Here is a 22671-nt window from a genome sequence, read left to right as displayed (position 1 = left end):
TAATGCGTATTAAGGTATAGTTGGTGTATTAAATTATGCATTTTTAGAAGAGGTCTCAAGAACTTTTGCAGTCCCTAAAACCAGAAAAATACTGGGTATCCACTGTAATAACATCAATAACATTGCCAACAAATACAAATTCACACAACTGCAATATGTAAAAATGACAAAATATATTTTGTGCATGGAAATTAATTATACAACCTAAAAGAAACCCATTAAAAGGTAGGACTACTGCATCTATGAATCTCTATGAATGTTGACTTTCAAACGAGTTTTTAATGGACAAATCCCCCAAACGATTTCTATGCTTTCACCTTACATAAGTTAATTTTCAATAAAAAGATATTGCATGCAAACAAGTTTTTTTTTTTCTCTATATGAAAACACTTACAGCATAAGGTTTCCCAGTCACGTGTGTTCCCTGGTTCAATTCCCCGCGGAATTGAAGAAGTCCAGCAGAAAACTCAAAGCTGGTCACACCGCAGCCACTGCTTCAACAAGGTTCACCTATCACAGCCCTTTCTTGAGACAAAAAGAAAAATCTCCACCGTAAATATACCCGGAGCTGCCTGACTTGATGTTTTTAGTGACCTAGAGTAGCTGATATGTGCACAGCGGATTTGCCTCCCTGCAGGAAGTATTGCAACATAAAGAAGCCAAAATCAATACGGCTAATAAGCCGTCAGGCGAGCAGAAAGAGGTCAGCGCCTGCAGACAGTGAGAGATTAGAGCTGGCAAGCGTGTCTGGCTTCATTGGTCTGGATGCTTCTGTTCTCCACTTCACCGCTAAGTTTACAAGCTGAATGCGCCAGAGTTTACAGCATGCAGGGAAAAATATGGTTTAGCTTTGGTTGGATATGGATGCTGGTGATAACGAGCAGGGAGACAGGAGGAATCCGGATGTCGCTTGTTTGCGGGTTGTTTTTTTTTTTTCTAAATTATAATACATTACATTTTGATACAGAGTGTGTTTTAATTTGTTTAGTCAATTTTGTTTCTCTGTACGAGTTATTTGTTATTAACATGAAGTGCACTTATCGCAAAAAGAACATTAAGTTCCTGTTGGCGCAATTTACAAGTTTGATTCTATTAGTTGCTGGCCTTTAAGCACGTTCGGGTTTAGCAGACAAAGTCATGAAAAGAAATTCTCCTTTTTTTTTTTTTTTTACAGTTTTTAACAACTTGTTCAAGTTACTGCATTTAATAAAAAAAAAATATCTTTTACCATTTTTTTTGTTCAGTAAGTTGTACAGCATTCAGATGTAGTGAACATGTATGAACAGGGTCTCATGAGTGACAGTAATGATTCCTCCACAGCTGTTTCATCGCCCCAACAAACAGCCTTCTGGTTGGTTTTCAATGCTTTGGGTTTTAATAGGCGAGAAATAAAGACACTAAAAGAGAATATGGTTTGTTTTTGTGGGGGGGTTTTTTTTGAGTCGGACCGGTTGTTCGTTTAAACAGAAGAGAAATTATTTGGACAATTATAGCCAAGGTAAGAACCAAATAAAACCTAGTCCAGGCTGATTCATTCTAATTGTGGGAGACAGAACAGAGAGGTTACTGATGAACAGAAACATTTAACTTGTCTTTTATAGGTGTTCGGTTTCAGAACGATTGTTCCTCAAACGCGAAGCAAGTTAATCAACTCTGAATGCAATTAAAGTGACAAATCTTTCAAGTAATGCCGTTTTTAAAAGGCTTCTCTTTTAAGATTGAATTTGTGTTGAAATTCTGCAGTTCTCCACAAACTACCTTATAGTGCTCTAAGTGTTTTTTTCTTACTACTTACTGTTTTTTTCTTTCCTTCAAAATATTTGTTTTGATGGCAAAATCCTGTTGAAAAATCTTGTTCCGTAGGCGGATAGCTACTTGTTCCATCTTTGATGAAATACTTCAGTACAAACATTATAAAGGATGTTAAAATAATCCAGAGCTGGCTGCTCATTTCCAGGGCGCCATTAAGTTATGATCAGCTTCATTTGGAATCATTAGCATGTAAGAAACGCCTGTGGTTGCGGAAATTGAGCCAGTAAATCTTCTGGTCACAGACGGAGGTACGCATGTATCAACATGATGAGATCTTTCTCTGCGTATATCCTGTAATGATTTAAACATATTCTCCCCCCCCTCGTATTATGAGACAAATTTATGCAAGAACGCTGGACAGGAAATGAGACGAATAAAAAAAAAATAATTACATAATATTCAACTAGTTCAAAAAGAGTGGCCAAAGCAAACTGGTAACCCAGCTGCTTTCTGAAGCTTCATTACACATCAACGTAATTCTTAGGAATTTGAAACTGATACTGGAATAAATAGATTTAGAAAAGAAAAAAAAAACCTGCCGAGTGATACAAGAAACAGAAACTCAGGAAATGTTAAGTCACTGGTTGCCATAGGGATTCCCTCCATTTCTGTTATCACACTGGCAAGTGGAAACGGAAACACAAATTCTGTCTCCAAGCAAACATACGATGTTTGAAAAAATATTGCACCGGGCGGCTACATGCGCGACGGGATTTTCTGTTTCCACGGTGGAGGTGCAACAGAGTAAATAAAGCCCGCAGGTCAAGTTTCGGTTAGAAAGTTACAGTGGTGATAAAATACATTTTTATACCAAGCAAGTTCAAAGTGCAGAGTGCATATCATCATTAAAGTGAAAGCAGAAAAGTCTTCAAAGATGAATGAGTTTTGAAATTGCAAGAGTGAAAAATACCAAAATGTAACTGGAGTCAGATAAAATCCAAACTTTATTTGTATAGCACATTTCAGCAGCAAGGCATTTCAAAGTGCTTTACATCAAATCAAACACAAAAACACAATGAAACAGAATCTACAATAAAAACAGAACATCAAGTCAGGTTCCATCATTAAATTTGCAATTGATTACATTTCAAATACAACTCTAAACAAGTGGGTTTTTAGTTGAGATTTAAAGGAAGTCAGTGTTTCAGCTGTTTTACAGTTTTCTGGAAGTTTGTTCCAGATTTTTGGTGCATAGATGCTGAATGCTGCTTCTCCTCGTTTGGTTCTGGTTCTGGGGATGCAGAGCAGAACCAGAACCAGAAGACCTCAGAGGTCTGGAAGGTTGATACAACAGCAGCAAATCTTTAATGTATTGTGGTGCTAAACCATTCAGTGATTTATAAACTAGCAACAGTATTTTAAAGTCTATTCTCTGAGCTACAGGGAGCCAGTGGAGAAACTTTAAAACTGGTGTTATGTGCTCTATCTTCCTGGTTTTAGTTAGAACGCGAGCAGCAGCATTCTGGATCAGCTGCAGCTGTTTGATTGATTTGTTGGACAGACCTGTGAAGACGCCAATAATCAATGTGGCTGAAGATAAACACATGGATGAGTTTCTCTAGATCTGGCTGAGACATTAGTCCTTTAATCCTGGAAATGTTCTTCAGGTGATAGAAGGCCGACTTTGTCCTGCTTCACGCGTTCTGCTAATGGTATGCTGTTCGTCTGCCATTAGCACATTTAGCAACGCATAAATGTTGACTGGTTGAGTTTTAATATGTAAAAAAGCAATTGCCTGTTAGAGCAAATCATGATAATCATTTATGTAAATGCATGGTAAAAAAAAAATCTTCCTTTCCAGTGAGTCACACTGTGAAACCAAATGTCCCACAGGTGAGAAACCTGCTAAGTTTGATGAAATGTATTTCCCCACGTGTTAAAGACAAAGCCGTTGTTTTCAGCTCAGGACTACAGAGATCCAGATCCAGCCGCCCACGTGGGTCACAGTGTAAAGGAAGCCGTGTCTACATCCTGTTTTAATTATGTATTGACGAGACCCTGAGGACTGACCTGATTTTAATGACAACTTAATTCGCTCTGCTAATGTGGGACACGAGAGCCGGGCAGTGAACACAGCATTTCCCTCTGTATGTAACAGCTTCTTCAAACGCAACTACTTCATCTGAGAAGAAAAAAATTAAATAGAAATAGTCGTAAATGTTGTAATATTGGCCTGCGCGAAAGTTAAGTTAGTGTACAATATTTACATCTTGTTTTCCCTCACTTATCCGACATTAAATCAGACTAAAACGTTTCCCGCTGTAGGTCGGTTAGGATTGCCAAAAATGCGACCTGACTTAACCCAAGATATTTTTAAAGTCAAATCAAAAGAGCTATGTTTTTCTTTTAAACCTTTTGAAAGAGAAGCTACTCTCTACATATTTAACAGAATAATTTTGTCAGCGTCTCTCGGAGAACAAAGTCTCTTTAAATAATCCCTCAAACTGAGCTGCAGCTCGTTGTGCTAAAATCTTCAACATGAAAACAGAGCTCAGAGATTGGTGGTGGTTGCTCGTGTAAAATTCTTGCGGTAACCTTTAATCGTTTGCAGCTTGACCTTATCTGAAGCTGAAAACACACCGGCCTCGCTGTGCTGCTGCCGAATTGGCCCGATTTCTTCAAACGCGTCTTTGTTTTTTGACTGCACGCCATTTTCCAGTCCGTTTCCTGATGACTGCACAGCTTCCTGGCAGCGGGGACGTGTTCTGTGCTCCTCACTTCGGCCTCGGGACATTAGTTATAAACACTAAAACAAACACCAGGTTTGGAGAGGCCGGTTTCTGAGACGAGGCAGGCTTCGACGACGGCCATTATTAAGATCCGTCTTTATTAAGTGAGACTGGCGAACGCGCGCGCCGAGACGTGACAGCACGAGTAAATATTTAAATTGCACAGACGCCAAAAACATCGCTTGAAGGACTGAATGTTTCAGCAGAGTGTAAAAATGTGGAAGCCAAAGTGTTGTGGGGAGATTCCTCAGCCACGAGAGGAGAACGTGAACATTAGTCTGACGGGAATACGTGTGAACGCAGTGAGACGTATGATGCAGTTGTTACTGCTATCAGTGAAGCTGTCAATTATTACTGCGTTACGGCACATCTACTTAGAGTAGTATCTAAGAACGAATCAGCCAAGTTAACACCAATAGTAATTTAGTTTTAAAAAGAATCTTTAAAAGTCCTATAATCGATAGCGAAATAATGTCGAATTGATGGAATCTGTGAATTTATTCTGGAAGTGAAGATTGCTATTGTTTTTATCTATCTTTGAAGTTACTGACGTTTTGTGTTGTAGTTTTCTTTGTGTATTTGAAGGTATTTCGCGATGTCCCTTTGTGGTGTTTGCAAAATTGTTCAACTTGTTTCCCAAAGCTTTTCTTGAGAGAGCAAATTAATTTCCGGTTTGAGTTCATTTCGCCGTGGTATTCTCGAGATGATGAGTGAACTTTCAAGTTTTAAGTTAATTTGTATCGGTTGTTAACATCTAGCCAGTTTTACTGATACCGATGTTAGTGCCGATATATCGGGTGTCTCTTCTATTTGTGGCTCTTATTTATTTGGTTTTCATTTACCGACCACATCAGTCTGCATTGTTCTCTGTATTATTTGGTGAAACATTTTGTCAACATTTCATGTGAAATACAAATACATTCGACATTTCTGTGAAACATAAATGCCAGAATCTTTTCGTCTAGTGCAAAATTCAGTTAGAATAAACTTACCACGTATTAAAAAGTTGTGTTAAAGGTTGGGTAAATACATGTTACATAATGAGTATTTATTTTTGTTTCCACACATCTAAGAAAGTGCGTCGAGTTTCAAAAGTGTCTGACTTGACCTTCACAAGAGTTTCAGACAACAGAAAGACAAGACTTTTTTTTTTCTTCTTTTTTAAATAAAACGCCTCATTTGAGCTGACTTGCCCGACCACATCCTGTGGAAGTAACCACTGCTTTGTTAGTTCACTTCCTTCACTTTGTGGCTCAGAGAGGAGCTGAGCAGGCCTTTTAAATATCAAGGTGAATGTAAACTGGCATTTCTTGTGTATGGTAAATCCCACACATTTAAAGATCGCGTCTTATTTTTGTCTCGAAAGGTAAAACCATTTTTATTCGTGCACCAGAATCACGAGAGAACGATTTCCGTCTACGCGACGCATTTAGACTCAACGGCTCCACCCTGATGTAGACATGTCTTCAGTGTCCATGTTTTCATCTATTTCGTTATTTTATATGTGCCTGTTAAAGGTGTTCTGCACAGAGCAGAGGCATAGTAATTATTTGATGGTTACGTGGCGCCCTCTGGTGAGCACAGGAATGAGCCTCAAGCACTAAATTTATTGACATTTCAGAACCTTCCTCCTCACCGGGGATTGCCTTTTAGATTTGTATCTGAATCTAAAAGGCAGATTTTTTTTTTCTGTTATGAAGAGTTGAAACATTTTTAAAAAACATTCAAGTCACACAACTAAAGGTGAATTTTACAATTTTGTGTTCGTGGTTGAGCACAAAGTACGGTCTAATTTTAGTTAGAAACACAGGAAGTATTTTCGGTAACTCAGCTGACTTTAGGAGTTTTTCCCCTTTGTTTCTGTTGGTGTTTGTGATTGTGAAAACATCACCAATGCTGCTTGGACTCCTCTGAGGTCCCCACTGAGTGCGGACGCTCTGGGACAAGCAGCTGCAGAATTTGGCAAGAATAACTTGATCCGGGTTAAACGTTCTCACTCTCTTTTTACAAACCGTTCGTCACCTCCACTTCTGGTAAGAACGGAGGAGGGAAGAAGGATAAAGAGAATACAAGAAAACACAGTAGAAGTCTGCATCTACACCTCCAAAAAGGGAGAAAAGGAAAAACGAGAACTGAGAAAACACAGAGACAAATGTACGTATATTTAACATCACTGAAGAGCACATAGTTCTAATTAATACAATTTGTTTTTGGTGACCGCAGCCCAAGATAGAGTGTATTTATTTTGTACACACCTAACATCTGTGTGCGGGATCTAGCTTGTGTATAAAACGAATGGAACTCAGAATTTCTCCAAGTTTTCTTGTTTTTTTAAAAAGAATAATTTAGCAGAAATTCCGACAGATTCCAGGGTGAAAAGTGGAAACTGGTCTCCAGTCCTTTAAACTTAAGCCAGAGGCGATTCCGATTACCCACGAGGCTCGGTGGACTCAAGCGGGGTTCGAGGCGCCGAAACAAGCGGCGACATTGAGGGACATCAGCTTTGGAACTCGATCTGGTATGAATTCAATTCTGTCCCATTTTGAAGTTTTACTTTTGATGGATATCTGAGCAGGTTTCTTTGTTTTTGCCTCAAATATCTGATGTCACAGGCACACAGGTGACACACAAACCACTGTTTGTACTTATTAAACATTCTATGAAGAACATAAAAAGAACAAAAGAATTGCAGAACCTAAATTCTTATACTGCAATAAATAAAGCATCATGTTCAATGTACAGTCACCTGGAGCGGATAAGTTCCACTGTGTCTACTTGGCGACTCTTCTTAGTAATCACGGTAGAGGATGCTGTTTTGCAAGTGCCTGTTGGATGTCGGATATAATCGGTTCCACAAAATAAAATGAAATCTCTTGTTTCTTTCCACCCCGGCTCTCTTCTCGACGCTTGCAAGCGGTTTTTGTTGTGGAATTACTTGGAGACGTTGCGGGTTTCCTAACACATGCATCTGGGTTTGTTTGTTTTTCTTCTTTGCAGCCATAGGGAGTAGAAGAGGGAGGAATTACGAAGGCCGATAAAAATCAAAATACGTACACTTTGAGCGCATTAGCCCAGATTAGCAATGAAACCTTTGTGGAGACTTAACATTGCTGTCTCTGATTCATGTGCACAGAATGTGCTGGCTGGTGTGATATAGTGATTAGTTTAATCCAAAAGAATTAAACAAACAGGAAAATTCATCGTGATTTAGTTTTAGAGGGTGAACGGATGATTTTGATTAGGTTGAAGTATTAGCCTGTTAGGTTATTTTTACAACGTTATTGGTTTGTTTAAAGTAACCCACAATGCACTGACTATACCTCTTATTCAACTGTTTTTATGACAAAATATTACTGACCATAATTTATGTTTCACTTGTTCCTTACAGTTTTGGTTTTTTTTATGCTAATCAAACTCCATCTGCACATTCAAGTAAGTACATTTCTAATAAAATGAGACATTAAACACTTTGTGGCAAAAACCAACAAACTTTATTACACACTGCAAGAGCTGTTTTAGCATGACACATCAATTATCAACATCAGAATATATATATATATATATATATATATATATATATATATATATATATATATATATATATATATATATATATATATATATATGGCTCTGAGTTCAAGGTATATAAATCACTCAACAAAATATATACCCTGCTTAGACAAATGGTAGAAAGTGCACAAATAAAGTTGGTTCTGGTCAGTTGCATCACATGACAGAACAACTTGTTAAGAAAGAAAAATGCTAAATTAAAGCTTACATTCACAAACCTCTGCCATGTGAGGACCAATTTATGGGTATGAAATAATTATTTCTACTACTAATGGCCCCATACATCATGTCAAAAGAAAGTGACATGCTTGCCAAAACACCCATACGCATTTAAATAAATAAAAAATAATAATCCTAACTCATATAGAAACATATTTGGCACCATATTTTAGCATAGAACATAAAATAAATCTTGCAGTGTAACACTTTTAGCATATAGAGGTAATATAAGAGTTTGGCACGGTACAAGCACACTCAAAGTTTAAAAAGTGAATGTAGATCGGACTTTTTACATCCTTAAGACTTTATTAAAAAGGTTTTAAAGTTGTGAACAAAAACTTGGTGTATTTCATAACAAATTCGAACAGCTAAATGGTTCTCCTTGCTAGCTAGGAGCTAGCTAGCTAGTTTCACGTACAACAAGTGACTAAAGAGTCTCATATATTGATGAAATTGTGTGTTTCATGGTCAGAAAAGCACCACATTTCCTAGAAGGTTCAAAACTTGTCGCGACTCATCAGCTCCAAAAATGACTAATGTAAACAAACGACAACAAATAAGTGTGACCTGTTTAAACCCTTTTAGCTAAGCTGGATGTAATCATATATTGCACTCTACAAATCCTCACTCCACAAAAAGGTTGTCCTGGCCTGTTCAAACCATCAAAGAAAAAAAGAAAAGTTGCTCTATAGATATAGAATTAATAAGGTATTGAGTAATACTATGTTTATTATAACATCTTGTGTATATTAACATCAATATATAGATTATTTCAACATTATGATATGAAAGGTACATATTTATACATTACTATGAATATAGGCCTCTGCCTGTGTGGAGCAGTGCCGAATATAACATAATAACTATTCTATGTTCACGTATCCTCATCCAAACAAATACAAATAAAGGTTTCCGCGCGCGGCTCACGGAGTCAACCGGCTCGAAGTTCCATAGCAAAAATGAATTGAAGCCTCCCATGCACAGAGAGGTTTCAATACAGGTCAAAACTGGTTTCCAAACAGGCCAGCATGAACCTTAACACCTCAGCATGCGAAACACACGACAACAGCGACCTCTAGTGGAAGAATCGAGGAGTTTGGGGGGAATAAAATGATAGCGTAAGCAGGTATAACGTCGAATGTGTGTTACCGCAAAAACGGGGAAAGCGCCGTTAAGATTTATCGGCGTACAACATCAAATCGGCAGTAAATATCGTCAGAGACGGTCTCGGGACCTACAACAACGCTTTACAATCTCTTGCAGTTTATTTGCACTGACATACAGTTTCATGTCGGCATTCTGTCTCAGAGGAGCAGAAACGTGTACAGTATGCACTGGAAACTTTGAGCACAGACGAACGATTCCTCAACTCCCGTGAATCTGCGTTCACCTCAGTCCGTGGTGGGGCACAGTACTATGTGTTGAGTTGCGAGCGAGTGAGCAAATCCTGCAGGAGAACTCCATGCAAGCGTTTTGCCTCAGGCTTGACAGGCAAGCTGCCCTGACTCCATGGTAACTCCGCTGTATCTTCCACAGATGTACCAAACCACCGAACCCTAAACAGCAACAAACACGCAACATGTAAAAAAATAAAACACAGCCTGGCTCTGAAGGCATGCAGGCAATGTCCACCATCATGGATAGTTAAATCACCGATGGGTTTTAATGACTAACTTTCACGAAGCTAGGTTGAGAAAAAGGAGTTGGTCATTTAAAAAAATAATAAATAAATAAATCTCCGGCGGCATGCAGTTTGCTGAGAAAAACCAAAAGAAACGCCAAGAAGTCGGTTATCTTATTTGTAACGTAACTCCACGTTTTGTCTATGTAAATTCACTGAACACAAGCAAGCTCACGATATCCATGATGACCTTTGAGAAGAAGAAGCCCTAGCTCTATGGCACGCCAGCTTTTTCCGAATAACCACACAAACTATTAGTAATCTACAATCCTGTTCTAAGACAATCTTTCACAAGCTGAAAGCCAACAAGTTGAGAAGATTAAAAATATTCATCCTTGTCACGCCACTGCAACGTGCCTCCCTCTTCCAACGCCGTGGATTACCGAGCAACGCTGCTGCTCAACCAGGAATCCTAAAAAGAAAGGATGTTCTCCCTAATGGGGAAGATGTTTAAAGAAAACAAGTGTACATCAATGACGATGGCTCTCGCACAGATACCACCTGGTATGACAATGCCAGCGACGTCTGGACTGAGCAGCCACATGCGGCATACGACCGCAAGCACATCCTTCTCCTGCGAGGGACGGTACCGTGGCGGTACCGTGGCCCGCACAGAGCCCTAACGGGGCCACAGCTGGCCAAAAAAAACAGAAGCCTTGATTGGTCAGGGAGCTGCCTGGTCACCATAACCGTCGACACGGAGGCGCCTAGAGGCCGGTGAGGTCCACGATGGCTTTGATGAATATTGTGTCGTCGCGAATGTACGAGTTCTTTCCGTCCAGCTTGGAGAGTGGGCAGAAGAGCGGGCAGCCGCTGGCAATGTTCATCTCGCTCACGGGTCTTTGAAAGGAAGAAGAAGTGATGTCAGGTCGAAAGGCGTCGATGATGTGCTCCCTGTTGCTCTGGTCCAGTAGCATCAGTGTCACCTGGGTGTTAAACATTTGTGAGAGATCCACTGTGAAATGGTCAAGTCAACTTACAGTAGCTAAAGCTGTCGTCACAGTAGCTGTGTTTCCATTACGAACGTGCGCAAAACTTTGTCGATATTCTACTAAAAGCAGCACAATTTCGTTATTCCGGTGTTTCCATGAGATGAGGAATGAAATTAAAATCACACTCGTATAGGTTTTTCATTCAATAAGGCATTAAAAAAAGATGTCAGCAAAGATATTTCTGCCACTATGCTAGCGCTCATCATCATAAGTCATCATAGATGACAGTAGACTCTTATTGAGGCGTTGAAGCGACAAGCCCCTTATACTGGAGAGGGGCAACTTATGTTGCATTTTTGGGAGATTAGTCACCAGTTTTACAGAAGAGCCATGGATTTAACACTTTCAAATGACAAACTAAACTTTCGATGAACTCTGTGATGCTGTGAGAGCTCTTGTCCACGGAGGCAAGTGCCAACAAAAGCCATGTTGCTGTTGGATACAAACTGGAGTAATGCAAAAGAAATGTTTCCATTGCAGTCTTGTGAAATATGCAAATGTCAATATAACTGAAAAGCCACCTAACTTGACTCTTTTACCAGAAACATCATTTCAAAATTGGTGTGTTTCCATTAAGCAAATTTATTATTGTAATTCCAACTTGTGCAATTTTATGGTCATTGGAAACGCAGCTACTGCCCCCAACTTGCCATGAATAATGGCCTAATAAAGATATTACACGTCTAAACGTAAGGAAATTATGAGAATTTCTGTCACATGTTTTATGTTTTTTTGCGTTTTTTTGATGTTGCGTGTTGGATGTGAACATGTCAGGGCAGAAAGTGTGACTTTTGCCATCACATCCGCGTCTTGTTTTATGTATGTCTATGTTTTAATTTTTACAGATCTGCTGATTGGGAATTACATTTCAATTCTCTACAAGTCACTAGACAACAATCAGCTGAATTAATCAAAGAAGTAGGAAAAGCTGTCAGTTTCACTTTCAGCTTCAGAAACCTTTCTGTCCAGGTGAGGACCTCTTCAGCAGTGAAGCATGCTGAAGGACAAGATCAAAAAATGTGTCATTGGGTCATTGCTGCAATATTTGAGGCACAAATGCCTAAATTTGGCATACTTGTGCACCAAATGTGCCTGTAATGAATGGATATACTTTACTGTACTTTATTTATCCACAAGGGGGAAATTGTTATTTCAGTACAGACCCTAATAATTAATTTTATATTAACTGTCGTCCTTAGACCTCATGAATTGTATTTATTACCATCCTAATGCAGGATGGTCAGTGGGTGTCGGTTACTAGGGGGACTAAAATTTTAGGTTTTTGTGAAGTTGAACTAAATTTTAACTGATACTTTTTTTAAAATTTCATTTGAATCTCGTCCTAATGAGGACACCGCGTGTAAGTCTGTGAGTTTTTATTATTTTATTGTTTTTAATATTTTAAAGGATTGAGAACCTTTAAAATAATCCTTTAAATAATCATATTACATCTATATGTATTGTGTGATTGTGCAAAATGTCTTGCTTTGAAGAAATCTCATCCACTTTACTGTAACTAAATGCACCTAATGGCATAAAGAAAGTAATTGATTGATCGATAGTAAATATGTCTAGTAAAATGTATAAAAATGTGCTTCCATAAAAATTGCTCAAAGTAAATTAGATTAATTGTCATTTTTATTTATGATTTTGGTTTTTAAGTGTATCTGGGTGTGGTCTTATTAGATCACCAGGTCGCCATAACAACCATTAGACACTACCTAAATCCATGTTGTTATGCACATAATCCATTTTTTTCAGATTAAAACGTCCACAGGGACCTTTAAAACCAGACTGAGGAATATTTAAAAGCCATTTGCACGCTAACGACCTCTTCATGTGTTTTACCTTCTGGTTGAACGGCCATTTGAGCAGAGCGTCGTTCAGTCCCCTCATCACCACAAAGAACAGGGACAGGTGGCTGCCGCGCCCCGTCCCGTCTCCGTTCAGATAGATCCTCAGGCACATCTTATAGCCGTACTTGCTAGTATAGAAAGCTGGAAAAGGAAAAGGCACAATTCAGCAGGACGTCTTCTAGAGGGAACTGGCTTTTGTTTTGGGCTTCAAACTCAAGGTTAGAAAGAAATATTGTTACCTGGTGAGAACATGGCAGGAGCCCGACCCGCAATGGCATCTTGTCTTTTTTTGGCAAAGTCTGAGATCCTCCAGATGAAGACGCCATCAAACGTGGTGGCGGACATTTCCCTCAGTCGGCCCTCCATCTCCACCACCGTGAGGTCCTTCAGTCCGACGGTCCTCTCCAGCTGTCGCACCTAGAAGGTACATGCATGCATTCGTATTACCTCAAACATGCTTATAATGGGCGAAGTAAGGCAGCAAAGCTTTAAAGGGCAACATTTTTCATAATAGGCCTATGCTGAATTTAAGAAACATTACATTTAACATTATTTCGTGTCAGCTCTACTAAAGGGAATAAACTTAAGAAAACTGTGGTTTTCTCACCTTATTAACATTGACATATTTGCAAAATATAACAACACCGGAAGCTCTTAGGTTGCTGAACTGAAAAATAAAAGGTGGAAAAATAAATGAATAAATGTGTGATATTCTTAATTTCCCACGAATAGAGAGAAGTAGAGTCTGTTGTTGATCTTGAAGGAATGCTAAAACTTGACTCGTGACTGACCTTGAAATCAACTGTGCTTATCGTGTTTCTTTTCCATCTTGTTACAATTTTTCTGTTTTCCCCTCCGCTTCGTAACAGATCAGTAAATTGACGCAGCTCTGCCATGGCTTGGCTGAATAAGCGCTATTAAAGATCATAACTTGAGGAGCTTGTTGAGTGTTTATATTCCACATCAGAACGACATAAAATACATTTTACATCCCAGACTGGACTTTGTTTGGACCGTTTATCGTCCCCGTATACCTCCGCCATTTTTATTCCTGGCTCCGCGTAATGATGGCCAGCAGCGCCCTCTGCTGGATTGCGGCCAAATTACAACACTGGAAAAACGGTCTGTGCAGACATTGTAAGTTAATTGATTAGAACTAAATGTAATCTAAAAAACTACAAATTGTTTGCACTCCTACTCTATAGCATATTAACATCTGCCTGAGCTTTGCAGCATACTTTGACAGGAACAATTCACCACTGGTGCGACGTCTTCAACTCCTGAAACGACGGTCGACTCGAGGAAACCAAAACTCACCAGCAGTCTGAAGTCATACCTTATTACTAAGAGCTTCGATCTTGTCTTGGTCCAGTTTATGCTGCCGGTTGCTGGCCTCCATGGTTGTGGCAAATCTCTCCACCTCCCTGTTAAGAACGCACACCACATTTTCAAACGTCCCCGCCTTGACCTCGAGTTCCGTGCATCTGCGGCCAAGCTCGGCCACCTTGGTCTTCTCGCTGTGGAGCTGGAGCTCCAGCGCTGCGCCCACCGAGCTGGGCAGGGGCGTGAACGAGGTAGACACGGAGAGTGTTGGAGGAAGAGTGGGAGGTGGAGGAAGAGGAGCTGATGCGGGCGGGCCGACACTGCAGGTGGAGGAAGAGGAGGAGGAAGCGGCAGCTCCCTGCACGGGAGGCCCAGAAGAGGTGGTGCTGAGCTGGGAGACTCTGGCCTCGAGTTCCCTGAGGGATTGTTGGAGTTCTAACAGTTTGTGTCCGGCTACTTCCAGTCCCTGGGGCTGCAGGCCCTCCATGCTCACCTTCATACCCATAATGTAGTGCAGGAGCAGGTTAAGGTGCTCGTAGGCGTAAGCGCGTTCATGGTCATGAATCTTCTCTTTCTCCACCTAAACAAGAAATAAGCAAGAAAATTCTGTAGGTGGAGAAAGATAATACAATAAACTTATAGTTTAACCACTTTTATGCAACTGCTTAACGTCAACATCCTGATATTGATCAGACAGCTGAGCAAGACTGCCAGGTACAGAGACAGACCTTATTTGACTTTTAGCTGTATTAAAGTCTAGGCAAAGATCATATGGAGTTCCACAAGGCTCTGTTCTCAGTTCTCTTTTATTCAACATCTACACGATCCCCATAGCTGAGATTATGGAGTACTTCAACATCTATATCTATATTGATGCCATACAACTTTATTGTCCTGTGTCACCCCTTAACCTTAGGCCAGTTTGGTCTCTGATCAGACGATACCACTTTTTTGACTTTAAAACTATTATTCTAGCATTTGTGCTGTCTTTGTTTAGACAGGCAGGGAGACAGTCATAGTACTATGATTTGCCCAAACTGAGGAAAAACAAAAAAATCCATATCTGGCCTTTGTAGTATGTCCCACTGGGAGCTACCTCTTCCGTTTTAATGTTGTTGTGTTTTGTAATTTGTAGTTGTGCTTAGTGAATTATTGACGTGTTCTGCACTTCAGGGCCACCGTATCACCGACCTTGGCCAAGCAGTATACTGACATTGAACCCCACACAGGTGGAGGACTCTGTTTATTCATTGGAACTGATTGCCGCGGATCATATTTAGAGGTATCAGAGTAAAGGAAAACACAAACCTCCAATAAAATACTATGTCGTCTGTTTTTGTAATTTGCCAAAATTGAAAGTTTTATTGGATTTCCACGCTTTGTTCAAATAGGTGCACAGGTACGCAGTCTCACCATTAAACCCAGAGAAGCGGTGAATATTCAGGCTACTTACAGACATGTCACATCCAACGACGTGAAATCGACATGGAGTTCGGAATTTAGTGCAGAGTTTAATATGGTCCACATACTGAAATGAAACACAAAGGCAAAGTCAACTGACTCGGACAATCCAAAACAGATGAGATATAATGTATATTTTTATTTTAAAAAATTACAAATGCTTTAAGAGATAAAAAAAAATAAAAAAATACTTTTACTCTCTTAAATTATTACTTTCTCCACATTTCCTATTAGATTTCTTCAAAAGCTCTTTAAAAATTTTTAATGTCTAAAATTTTCACTATATACTAGAATTTCCAGACCGGGTCAATAAATAGATGAAAGAATGACTGGACTGATGGTTGTTTTAGTTAACAGAATAGGGAATAAAATGTATTTTTGCTTTAGATTCTAGTGCAAATATCTTAGTACAATAGTAAGATAAAACTAATTTACAAGTAACTTTTCAGAAAGAAATAGGAGCTTGTTTTAAGTAAATAATTCAGTAATACTGACGAAAAGGTACATTGGCAGGTTATGTCACTTATAACATGAGAAACATGATTAGTTGTAAGTGAAATAATCTCCCAATGGAACAAGTATTTTTTCCCATTAATATTAATAAATTATTGACTAAGCACCTATTTCTTGCTGAAAAATTACTTGTAAATTAGTTTTGTCTTATTTCAAGTGTACTAAGATATTTGTACAAGAAACCAGAACAAAACTTGCTAAGACTGTGTTTTTCCAGTGTATTCATACGCGTCTTTTTCTGTTTTACGCGTTTTTCTAGGTGAATTTAAATGTCAGTACATTGATAGTTAATAAGATACTATCGTATTTCACAAAGGCACCTTTTCTCTGGGTATTTTCTTCTTGGCACAACCTTCACAGATCATCGGGTACTTGGGGCAGATTTCATCATGAGCCTAAAAGAAGCAACAATGCTTTCAATGAAGCAACACTTTCAGCTCCCACGCCCTCCCAACAATTTAAAGCAGCAACCTCTGACCTTGATGTTTTTGAAGTGAAACGGCTCCTTGCAGTACTTGCAGTTGAGCGTCCTCTCCGGGCACTCCCGCTCGTTGTGGCGCTCCTGTTCGTTGAAGCGGATCCGTTCTTTGCAGGAGGGGCAGGGGATGATCATGAACTCGCACTTCCCCTCGTGATTCAGCTGCGGGGAGAGAGGAGATGGCGCTGAAGGGAATCCGAGGCGGCAGATCGGCGACGCCCTCGGCTGTGCAAACACACGAAGGGAGCTGCGCAAACACTGCCGCTACTTTAAAGGTTTCCGTTCTAATCACTCCGCGACAGTCCAAACAAGTCATTTAGAGGAAGATTAAGCTCCCACATTAACCTGCAAGCATAAAAGGCAAATACATGGAAACTCCCCAAATAAACACAGCTGTTTACAGCGTAAACACAGGGCGTGCTTATAAATCTCAGCAGGAAGCAGGGAGGTCCGCACAGTAAGGGTGTGGTACAACGTCTTGACACCCCGGGTGATGAGCACCACCGGATAAATATATTTAAAATGTATATATAAGGTTGAAACCACACAGTATTTAAAGGCACACTAACTTTTTTTCCTCAATGTTCTGACATCAACTTTTAATCTAAACTTTTAATCTTCTAGGTCTGCTAGAAAATTGGTTTATGCTAGCTGAAAGGTAAGATGATGAAAGTGAAATTGTTTTTCTTTCTTCAAGTCCAGAAATGTCAAGAACAGAAAGTATTTTGTGGAATTTCCTTCAAACTTTAAGACTTGCATCAAAAGCTTTTCACTGTAGTTTGCTGGGATTTTGGGCTTATTTTTTGGCTTCAGACAAAACTGGTACGACTGCCTCAGGCTAGAAATACCAACAACTGCGCTACATCTTTTTTTTTATTTTTAAAGTTAATATTGCACACAAGGGAAAGGTTTCAGAAAGGTTTTCATCCACATGAATCCGCACAAATTCACCACTCAGCGTTGTTCTACACATGCCAAACCCATAGGGGGCATCTTGTAAAACCTGCGTCAGCCAATCACATCACTTCAAAACAACCACGACTTCCTGTTAGGAATTAAACGTGCCAGGATAGATAGCTTGAACTACATTTGAATAGCATATTAGACTATAAAGAATTAAAAAACAAGACCCTGTCGTCTTCCCATGCATACACACAGAAATATGGAGTTTTCTCAAATTGCCACCTTGGTCAAAGTTTTGATAAATAATCATTTTGGGTGATATTAAACTGAGTTTTTGTGTGGACGAAAAGCCAAAACATATAAGAATTTATTTGTTTTCCCAGATTTCCGGCTACTTGTCGACTAGGCCTACATCTTGTGGGTGAACCTATCAGCAGCTTAGAAAGCCACAACATATTTTCTTAAAGACACAGTCAGCAGACTTTTAAATATATGTAAAAAAAAATTATATAAATAACTAAAAATTTGTGCAGGTTTATACTACACAAATATATAACTTCTATCTTTATTTTCAATATTATGGCTTATTTTTAATTTGTGCTTTTAGGTGCTTATAAATTTACACTGCATTGATACCTTGCAATGTCTCTTGAGGGATGATTCAATGAGTATTAACATCACGAACGTTTGCCAGAATTACAAGGAAACAAAAGAGGAGTAGAACAAACCTCATACTCTTTAATAGTTCCTTCCCAAGTACAGTCCTCATTGATACAAACCGCAGTCAGGCTTTCAACTTCCCTTCGCACGGCATTGTCAGGAAACGCCTGGAAAAGATTTTTTTTTTTTAAAAGACACAGGAGGGACAATCAACGTGATTCTTTAATAGGACTAGAATAATAAAATAAACACGGTTAATTCGGCTGAATATTAGGAAAACAAAAATAGACGAAACAAGTCAGCTGCTCTTAAAGTGATCTCAACACGGCGTGATACTCACACATCCCTGCTTCAAAACTGATGTCGGCTCCTCAAAAATATCTTCCTTAATGCAAGCGTTGCATTTCTGGGGTCCATTACTGCAACGGATTCCAATGAAACAAAAGTCAGTTTATATCTTGTTCTCTGAATACATGCGTCACCAGGCGCTCACCAAACCTAAACCTTCTACGCTCCTTTCTTCCACCTGTGGAACATTGTTTATTACAACACGTTTTGAGTTGTAATAAATCGAAGCAGGTTGTGATTTATCACAACTTTTTCAGCTGAAGCTAGCAGTTACATTAATTAGAATTACAGAGCACATTCAGGGCCGGCCCTGGTCATTTCGGGGACCTTTGTTTCAGTCTCATTTAAATCACTTCCGATTGCTTATTAAATAAGGAGAAGAAAACAAGTTACATTTTCCGACTTCCTCATTAGGTCTGGACGCATGTTTAATGAGGAGCTTTTAAATACAGACTAGGTGAAGTCGAGTAATTGTTTGTTGTTACAAGCAGCAACGGGAAATTGACATTTATATGCCAGTGAAATAAGAAATTTGACACTTTGGGAGTTGATTTAAAAAATCTCATTCTCGATAACTGCACATAAAAATACAGTTTTAATTTTGTTCTATTTGAAAAGAAAAATCGAGTGGGCGTGGCTGCCCCCTGCTGGTCGGGGAGCTCTCTACACAGCTGAGACTGACGCCGGCAGCACAGTTTTAAAAACCTACGACTTCAAAATAATCCATTAAAATTTTGTTATTACAATGCTAAAGAAATTGCTGGAGTGATTGATGTTTTATCGGGCTGAGTGGAGCAACATAGAACTGCACCTCCCCCACCTGTTGCTGCACATCGACAGTCAAGAGGCTGAAAGAAGGCCATTACACTTTTATCTTGCAAAAATGTGATGTTCGATGTTTAGATATCAGCAAGGATGTGTTGTTTTATTAAATTACATACATAGGAATTGATTTTATTTTGTAGGAATTGAAGTTCTCAGCTTGATTGTGAAAAAAATGTCTTGTTTCTGTTTATTCTTGCCTGAAACAAAACTCATGAGACTAAATATTTTCAGATGATTACCCTGAGCAATTATAAAAATGGAAACGTAAGAAAAGGAAACCTGGAATTATTCTCATTTGTTGCAGCCTTTAGTCCACTATGGATCAGTCATAAAACAAACCTACGACTTAGTTTTGTGTCTCAATGAAACGCAGTTCCAGATTCAACATTATTGTTTTCAGTCTTTGGGGCTCCACTGCATCCTGGGGTAAATGTCCGTGCTCACCGCTAAGTGTGTCGGTGAGCCGACTGGTGCCTTTGTAGATGTGAGATGAAATTTAAATGTACCCTAAGATCATTTTTGAAGCACAGCATTGTTGGCTTTGTTTATAAAAACACACAAGCTCAGCACGACTACAAAAGACCAGTCGCACGGTTCCCGTTTTCCCGGCCCCGGCCAATCAGATTCTGACCTCACAGTCCTGTTGAAGCAGTAGGAGCAGAAGCGATGTCCACACTGGGCTTGAAATGGCCGCCTAAGGATGTTGTGGCAGCAGTTGCACAGGTGCTTGTCCTCCAGCTTGTTGCCCAGGATCTTCTTGGGAAAGCCGGGTTTATTGCTCTCCATGGACGACGGAGGGGACGGCTCCTGTGTGGCCATGGCGTCTGTTTACACGTCACACCTGGGTAGAGACGACAAAGGTTGAGAAAGAGAAACTGGAGTTTGGATTATGCCCTGACTTTGTTTTTTTGTTGTTGTTGTTGTTCTCACAATTCTGACTTTAATCTCAGAAGGTGGATTCTATATTTTTCTCCAGTGGCTTCAATTCTGTGTTGGTCACAAGTTAAGAGCAAAGGGAGCGTCAACAAAGTGTTAGCTCAGTGATGGTCACACTTACATTTTATTTTTATATTTCACCTGTACAAAATTAATGTCACCTCATATATGGACAAGAATTTGAAATAATTTATCATGATCACATTTTTGCAAATTACGAAAAGGTGACATTTTAACAGGGGTTGTGAACACCTTTTAGAGCCACAGTATTTCGCATCTGGTGGTTGTTATGGAGACCTGTTGACCCCAACTGTGCTGATATGATTATTGATATTTATTCTGCTTTATTCAATTTAATCAGTGTAAATAGTAGATATATGTATTTATTGTATTTATTAGCAGTGTGTGGATCCCATATTTTCTAGTGAATAAAAAGTCTGTATGATTTCAATATTAGCCAGCTGAAAATGTAATTTGATATACATATTATATCTTTGTTTACAGAAATGTGTAGTTCAATGGTCCTGACTTTATTTCTTTTTTTTGTTAGAATAACAATAAAGGGCTCCATCCTAATAAAAGAAACAATTATTAAAAAAAAAAAATCCTGAAAGACATTCAACAAAAAATGAGTTAATATTCACAGAAGGGTCAGAAACTTATAAAATATAGTTTATGCTTTCCTTAGATCTGTAGAAATATTGTAAGATTACTTTTAAATGATCAGTGAAACAAATAAGTTTGTTATTTTCCTCTGGGACAAACGAAGGCAATAGTAATTAGACTCTGGGATGTTAACAATCTATCGCAGATGTGCCTGTGGATGTGTTTCCAGTGTGTGTATAAAACCTTCCCATGATTTACAGTAGTAAGGGGTGGTGTGTATTGGTGTGTGTGTGTGTGTGTGTGAGACAGAGCATCACAGGCCAGCTGAGAGGCCCACACCCTTTGTTTACATTTCCACTCTGCATCCATGGCACCTTCCACTTCACCAGGAACAGACTGCTGGGGATCTCCCTCGTTTTCCCTCGCAGTCTGCCCAGAAACGCTGCGGCCAGGCTGCACGTCCATTGTCTTTCTTCCCCTCTCTTCTTACTTCTCCTTCCTTGTCGCTGTTGCTAAGCTATCAGCATCCTTTAGTGAGTGGTACCCTCAGCACGCGGCCACGCCCCTTTGAAATGTGAAGCTTTTGCCGTCTGTAACAAACTGTTTAGCTTTTTAAAAGCCGTCTCTTTGTGAACGCCGCGGCAAGCAGTGGAGTTCGCACTTACCAGCGCTTTTAGTCTAAACTGTCATCCCGCGCGCAGGCTGTCAAATCCCCTTCCCCGCTCGCAGACTCCCGCTCGTGCGCTCTGCCGTTATTATATGTGGTGTCGCAGCCGGCTCGAGGTGTTTTCTTCAATGTTAGCCACATAATACAGATGTGGTCCCCCAACGCGATGGCTGTTATTGTCCAATATCGCCATTGCACTTTCAGACTGGGCGTTACGTCATGTGGTGGGCTGGACGTGGGTTGACAGGCAGACCAGCTGGGAAGGCGTCCCGCTCATTGGCTGAGTACCGGGAGAGGAGGCGGACCGGCTGAGGCGGAGGAGCCTGTAAACAGCCGCATCCCTACCTTCGTACAAAAGCGTCACACACGGTTGTGTTTTTAATAGCCCCAATGTTCGCACCTGTCTTTTTTTTTTTTTTTACTGCCGTTTTAATACACACAGGTGCTTCTTTGACTCACTTTTCCTCAAGGAAGAATATCCTTCCTTCCAGAAAGCGTTTCACTCCATTTTGAGTTCTATACGCCTGTATAGAAATAGTTAATCCAAAATTATTTATACGCCCTCTGTCAGATTAATAGAAGAAATTATTTCACTTAAAAAAGAAGTTTGTTTCTGATAGAAAAATAGGCCGGTATCTCTAAAAATATTTTTTAAAAACTTCAAAGGTTGGATAAATTTTATTTAAAAAATACATATATTGTTTTTATTCAACGAATCAAAATTGCAAGTTAGAAATATTTAGTTTTCACTGTAGTCAATGGGAAAATTTTTGCAACTCTTCTAATTGCTGGTGAGCCTTTTGCGCTGATGTTTTGAGGATTTATGATCAGTTTTGAACTCTTACCTTTTACCTTTCACCTGCTTCACCCATTTTCTATCAGATAATATAGACAATATTTTAAAAAATGTTAAAATCTGTTTGTTTTTTTTACTTAGAGTTAAAGAAACATTTTTCAAATATCCAGAATTATTATTCTGCTTCTCAATTATTATTAATAATAATAATAATAATAATAATAATAATAATAATAATAATAATAATAATAATAATAATAATAATAAAACACTATTGACTGTTGAAGAAACCAAAC

General features: G+C 39.3%; 1 protein-coding gene across 2 annotated transcripts; it reads right to left on the bottom strand.

Annotated features, from left to right (window-relative positions):
• Nucleotides 1-8171: 8171 nt before the first annotated feature.
• Nucleotides 8172-21795, bottom strand: LOC122819276 (TNF receptor-associated factor 2-like). Of its 2 annotated transcripts, XM_044095877.1 has the most exons (12): nt 21578-21795; nt 21263-21512; nt 20002-20211; nt 18538-18616; nt 18266-18364; nt 16635-16796; nt 16477-16551; nt 15636-15710; nt 14196-14762; nt 13099-13276; nt 12852-13000; nt 8172-10937 (listed from the first exon to the last, which is right to left on the bottom strand). In XM_044095877.1, exons 3-12 carry the CDS (start codon nt 20187-20189, stop codon nt 10719-10721), a joined length of 1791 nt encoding a protein of 596 aa, XP_043951812.1. In that variant the 5' UTR covers nt 20190-20211; nt 21263-21512; nt 21578-21795; the 3' UTR covers nt 8172-10718. The 2 variants fall into 2 exon arrangements, with proteins under 2 accessions (XP_043951812.1, XP_043951811.1); XM_044095876.1 differs by lacking the exon at nt 21263-21512.
• Between the last annotated feature and the right edge of the window lie 876 nt (nt 21796-22671).

The sequence above is a fragment of the Gambusia affinis genome, linkage group LG17 (assembly GCF_019740435.1).
Source record: "Gambusia affinis linkage group LG17, SWU_Gaff_1.0, whole genome shotgun sequence".
NCBI classification, from domain to species: Eukaryota; Metazoa; Chordata; class Actinopteri; order Cyprinodontiformes; family Poeciliidae; genus Gambusia; species Gambusia affinis.
Note: the sequence above shows the minus strand (reverse complement) of the source record. Positions and strands in the feature narration are given on the sequence as shown.

Coding starts and splice junctions, on each gene's coding strand:
- LOC122819276 (XM_044095877.1), bottom strand. CDS start 20,189: ATGGCCACACAGGAGCCGTCCCCTCCGTCGTCCATGGAGAGCAATAAA. Junction 18,617..20,001: donor TGCTTCAACAGGACTGTGAG/GTCAGAATCTGA, acceptor AATCCGTTGCAG/TAATGGACCCCAGAAATGCA. Junction 16,552..16,634: donor TTCACTTCAAAAACATCAAG/GTCAGAGGTTGC, acceptor TGCTTCTTTTAG/GCTCATGATGAAATCTGCCC.